The sequence below is a fragment of the Amphiura filiformis genome, chromosome 11 (genome assembly GCF_039555335.1).
Source record: "Amphiura filiformis chromosome 11, Afil_fr2py, whole genome shotgun sequence".
NCBI lineage: Eukaryota > Metazoa > Echinodermata > Ophiuroidea > Amphilepidida > Amphiuridae > Amphiura > Amphiura filiformis.
In genome coordinates, this window is record NC_092638.1 from 64753976 (window position 1) to 64759738 (window position 5763).

At 38.0% G+C, this 5763-nt stretch overlaps 1 protein-coding gene across 1 annotated transcript; it reads right to left on the bottom strand.

Annotated features, from left to right (window-relative positions):
• Positions 1-985: 985 nt before the first annotated feature.
• On the bottom strand, positions 986-3276 carry LOC140163856 (serine protease 27-like). Its single transcript, XM_072187170.1, has 4 exons — positions 3204-3276; positions 2058-2235; positions 1333-1592; positions 986-1035 (listed from the first exon to the last, which is right to left on the bottom strand). Exons 1-4 carry the CDS (start codon positions 3274-3276, stop codon positions 986-988), a joined length of 561 nt encoding a protein of 186 aa, XP_072043271.1.
• Between the last annotated feature and the right edge of the window lie 2487 nt (positions 3277-5763).

A 5763-nucleotide genomic window follows, 5' to 3' on the forward strand; every position in this document is an offset into this window, starting at 1 on the left:
GCTTGTTCTAAGGTGCGCTGGACCTAACCCTAACCTAATCATAACCCTACCCTACCCTATGCTGGTTTCATACTTTCATACTTTCCTGCCGCTTGAGACTTTGCCGCTTTGACGATGATTTTGCTTCAATGCGCAGAAACGCTAGCGGTGACCAGCGGCAAGCCGATATATCTATCACTCCACCGCTTTGCCCAAGCGGCAGCATCGCTAGGAGTTGAATTCAAGTCAGCTCGGAGCGGTGTCGCTCTGGCACACGAGAACAAAATATGAGTTTGGAGCGGTGCAGAGCGGCAACATTGGCTTTCAGAGTCATGCCGCTGCCGCTCGGCGGTATGCCCCTCCGCTTGCTGAAAAACACAAGCGGCATGATGAAGCGTCACGCCGCTCAGCGGCAAGTGGCAGAAAGTATGAAACCAGCATAAATTTTGACCTATCGAACCCTTTTTATTTTTCAGATCAGCGAACCGGTTTTCCGGACTAGTGAACCTTATTTTCGGACTAATGATTCTTATTTCCGGAATAGCCAACCTTATTTTCGGACTAGCGAGATTTACGACTAGCGCCTGGACACAGTATAGCTATAATCCGCAGCTATACAGTAGTGAATGTACGCACATAACAGGCAAACGGAAACAATCAAGGCTGGTAATTGGCTGAACATCATGCTATTTGCTTTAGCCGGTAAGCGGCATGTTTGACAGGGACATTGAGCTTACTACTCGTATACGCATAATACCTCATAATTGAGTTTCATATATATAGCCGAGTTTCGATGAAATTGCCCCTACTTGACACCTTTAGACATGGGCATTAATCAGAATTCCGATATAAAGTTTGCGCCTTTCCAGACAGAATTATGAGACCAATTTTATTAACGCTATACGTTTGTACGTACGTGACATGTCCCTTGTCCTGCGACTCCGCCGGCACATATCATCCTGTCCGTTACTGTATGTTCAGGGTACTGCTGTCTACAATAATTCATTTACTCTACTTGAACATCGACTTCCAGTAACTCGTTATTATAATCCATATCTAAGGAGTGACAAAAATAACTCAATTAAAATATAGCAAGAATTTGATGATCTCTATTATAATTTAAATAATGACGTTAGACACGGCACAATCAAACAAACGATCGATCGGCCCTCATGAATATGCGAGAATTTACAGCATACAATGCACGGGGATAAGTCAGTAGTAGTCTGTGGTGTAGCCGTGTAGACACTTGCTACTGTGGATACTACTCATTCCAGGAGATCGCATTGATGCATAATAAAGATCCCACTCTTGTCACGTGGTAAATAATCCAAATGTGGACGATATACTTACCACTCTCACTTGTAGAACCCCATCCTGCTGCTGTACACGTGGTTCCGGGTGGAAAAGAGATTATTGGAGGTTCTGGCAAACAGATATACCTTACGTAATCAGTTATAGTAAAAGGAGAACTCAATTTTAGTAAAGAAACCATGAAGTCATAACCATTAATGTTTGGATGAGTCACTCTTTGAGTTACAGTTCGTGTTTGCAGATGTGACGATGGGTTGTTTATGTTATTGGATCCCATGGATACTTTTGTGCCACTTAAACTGTAAATATGAAATCAAAAAAGAAAAGAAAATCAAATAAACAACAAACAAATAAGTATAGTAATATGATCTTTATGTATTACCATAACATACAGTTTTATACTAGGATTATTTTTCGTAATTTCATATAACGATTTTTGATTAGTTGATTGGTAGTGGTTGTGCTTTCTTCTTCGCGTATGCCATGCAGGTAAGAAAATTGAAAACCAGCTAATGTTACTTTCAAACTTTTTCTAACTAAGAGTACCTCATATCGTATAGGGTGTCCCTTAAAAAGTTTAATGTAACGTTGACCGTTTGCTCTTGGACTAAGTTATCATATATAATCCATGTTACTGCAAAAGGATCGACAAGATGTCTGTTTCATAATGCAGGCTCTTTCTGCCGACACTCAAAATTATGTAGATTGTTTTGTGTTACTAAGCTATTCTTCTATATATCATTTAGTTTTGAACATTCCCTTACTCGTTTGTAGCTGGCCATGTTAACACCCACTCCGGATCGACCAGGACTCCCCCATATGTTGTGTCGCCATCTTGTATAAAAGCTTGCCACGGCCACTCTCCTTCTTGGGCTGGGTTGCCTCCTACAATGTCTATTCCAGCTTGGTCTGTGTTAAGTGGAGCCGTCTGAATACCACAACCTATCAAGGAGAGTATATATTTTTCAAGATATTTTTTAAAGATCTCCACGCTGTAGCTTGCTATGTGGCATATTTTTATCGGTTAACCATCCACATGCACAACCACCATGATTCCCAAGGAAAACACACAGACACGCCGCAATGTGAAATGCAAGTCTAATAGCAAATGGGACTTCGCTGTCTTAGAAACCCTTCACAAAACAATGCGTATTGTAACGAATGCACACACACTCGCACACACCCCACACCCTCACCCACACACCCCATCCCACCCACACACCAACACCACTCAATTTAGCAGGTATAAGGCTTAAATGTTTCAATAACTGCAGGGTTAAGAGCAAAAAGTAAAAACGAAGCTTCGTTTGTTTTTCATTATAAAAACCCCTTACAAATCAAACTATAAGCAAGACAAAAACACCCAACAACCCAGCAAACACAAAAATGTAAAAAAAAAAACTTTAAATGTTTGGTTATATAAAGGTCATGGAAACGTTTTAAAACGTTTTGCATGAAAAACCAGTACAACATATATAAAATCTTTTCAAAATGTTATTGTAATATAGTTTTTTTGCAAAATTTTTTCTTGTTAACACTTAAATAATATTATGATAGAATATTTGCAGTAGGTTATCAATAAATGTTTTTGAATGTTATGAAAAACGTTTTATACCCTTCATATGTCCTTTATATAACCCGACCGTTAAACGTTTTCTGGCAGCCTTTTCTAACCTTTTGCGAATAATGTAGAAAGCGGTTTATGTACACCTGAGATGTCGTCATTGACGTCACGCTGATCTGCTCCGATGCGCACATCGTTTAGCGAACATCGTTACTGTGCATTTCAAGTCGGCGTGACGTCAAATGGCGACTTCTCAGGTGTACTCGCAAAGGCTTATGGGATTTACCGAAAAGGTCAATCGGGGATCCGATAGCGCTATAGGACCAAATAAGACGTTGTTCCTTACCTTCTGCATGAACATTCACTGGTGCCGAACCAATAAACAACAACACAGCTATTAGTATTAGGAAGGTGACCATTTTCTCAATTTATTGAATAGTAGGCCTAAGGTGCAGCACAGCTACTCTATGGAAATCATTATCAAGTAGATTTTGTATGCCCTGTAAAGGAAAAGAAACAGAACATCAAACCAATTTATTTATTTACTATTTATTAACATTTTATATTATAGAAAAGTTAATTCAGAGAGTCTGACCCAGACGCCATGGAAAAGGAATGGGCCCTCATTGCTTTGTCACACTTCTTATAGAGTAGTCTCATCCGTACAAATAATGCACTAACATGCACCGGCAATGAAATTAAAGCCATATTATAACATTTTCAAACAAAATAGATTAGCATTTCTTTGCCTTAAGATGTTAGCTTTTACTGTCAGATATATCCCTTTTATTTTTGAGCCGAACAACTACGGCAAAGCAAAGAAAATTGGAATTTACTACCAGCGCACATGTCGCCAATACGTACCACTCCTTCGGTTATGTTGTGGTACGACCCTTTGTTGTGTAATCACCGTCCCGCACGCCGTGTACGTACTGTGTGTTATGAACATCGTGTATGCGTTCAACTAATAATTCCATCGTAATAATAAAGCGCCGGATCTCGAATTTTGACAAAACTACAGCACCTAGAGTCTTGATTTTTGCAGGGTATATTGGTTTAATAAAGTACAATTTAATCGTGTAAAAAAGGAATTTTAAAAATTCAGTGAGGCGTCTTCCTCAGCAAATGTTATAATATGGCTTTAACATTATACAGACTTGACATTTAATATGGAATATTATTTTGCAAAACTCCAAGACTGGGCTGGAAGGGGTCTGCATAAACCTCACGGGCTAAATATAAATTGAGGTGTGTCGTGAGATGGTGTAAAATTATTGTTTAACAGAAAATGTGCTTTCCATTAGTTTACATTATGGCGCTCATAATCTAGTGAATTGGCCTTAAATGGCGAATTTAAGGAGACTGAATTTGATTTTTGTGGGGGTAAAATTCTGAGTTTGAGCAACTTTATTCTGATAATATCAAATTCATTGAGGTTTTGAGGCGATATTTACTGAAAATAAATACCAATAAGTGTTCGTCAGAACTGAAATGCACTTGTAATCTACCAGTTTTGAAAGTGGGAGGAGCTTTAAAAAATATGGCTCTTAAAAGTGGTACGCACAAAGTTTGAATGGTCCCCTGGGGTCAATGTTATAAACTTACTGTACATAAAGAAAAAAAATTGGCACATTGCCAGTGTATTTCAGTTGTGATGAATGCCAATTGATGACGAAGTTTTAATAAATATCACCTCAAACCCCTATGAATTTGATAATAACAGCACAATGTTACATAAGGTCCGAAATTGTGTCCCCCACAAAGGTAGAATTCAGCCTCCCTAAATCCGCCATTTTAGGCAAATTTGCTACATTAAGAGCACCATAATGTAAACTTACTGAAAGCGAATTTTCTATCAAGCAACTATATTACACCATCTCCTGACATACCCCAATTGATATTTAGCCCGTGCGATTTATGCAGATCCCTTCCAAACCAGTCTTGGAATTTTGCGAAAAAATATTCCATATTAAATGTCAAGTCTGTAATAATACATCATAATAACGTAATACTAGTAATATAGATAATATAGTTAAGTTGCACAAATGATTGAGCATATGAAATATGTAACTAAAAAATACTTATAGGCCCTATTGAATTTATACAACAGTGATACAATATTGTGTGTAAAAGGACATAATTATTAGACAGACGAAATCAGTTTTCTTCATGGAGGAAGGCTGTGCCACAGCTCTCGTTCCACACTGTCAAGGATAATAGAAATCAGAATGTGACATTTGCCCGTTACCACGTGTGCAATTTTTATTTAATTAGCATATTGTTATTTAAGATGATGACAAGACGTTGCTAGAGTGCGCTAATAATATCTGCAGACAGAGCAAACCTGAGACAAGAGCTTGATTCAAATACTATCTTGGGTAAAATGTGCAAGGAAATTGCTGTTAAATGATCGGTTTTACATTGTACATCTTTTCGTTATAACCGTTCAATTTTGTGTGTAATTTAAAGTTTGTACGTGACTTTTTAGCATCTAAAATGCCGAGCCTGGACGAATTCTTTCTAAATCTGGTGGAATGAATCACTCCGTCTGCACTCTGTATGATAAAACTATATTAAAAAAATACTGAATTCTAACAGATAGATGTGCAGCACACCACGATTTATCAACATTTGAAAGAGATGTTTTAACATTAAAATTAAAATTAAATTGACAAAGATAAACAATCGAGTAAACAAATGACAATAAAGAAAACTACGTGTAAACCAGCCGCCAATCTTAAAGTGCTGGAATCCCGGCCAGACGTCACTGCAGACTGTTACCTCAGTCAGACTTGTCCAAAAAATTGGTTCACTGGTGCTTTACTCTGACACCGTAGTCAATATTGTGTAATGATCTTTACCAACTTATAATTCAGGCCGGAAGTCAAAAACAGTTACGTTTGATC

Excerpts from the sequence above, each read along its gene's own strand:
- LOC140163856 (XM_072187170.1), bottom strand. The coding sequence starts at position 3,276 with ATGGTCACCTTCCTAATACTAATAGCTGTGTTGTTGTTTATTGGTTCG. Across the intron at positions 2,236-3,203 it reads AGTGAATGTTCATGCAGAAG|GTTGTGGTATTCAGACGGCT; the intron begins GTAAGGAACAAC and ends TCTCCTTGATAG. Across the intron at positions 1,593-2,057 it reads ACATGGCCAGCTACAAACGA|TTTAAGTGGCACAAAAGTAT; the intron begins GTAAGGGAATGT and ends TCATATTTACAG.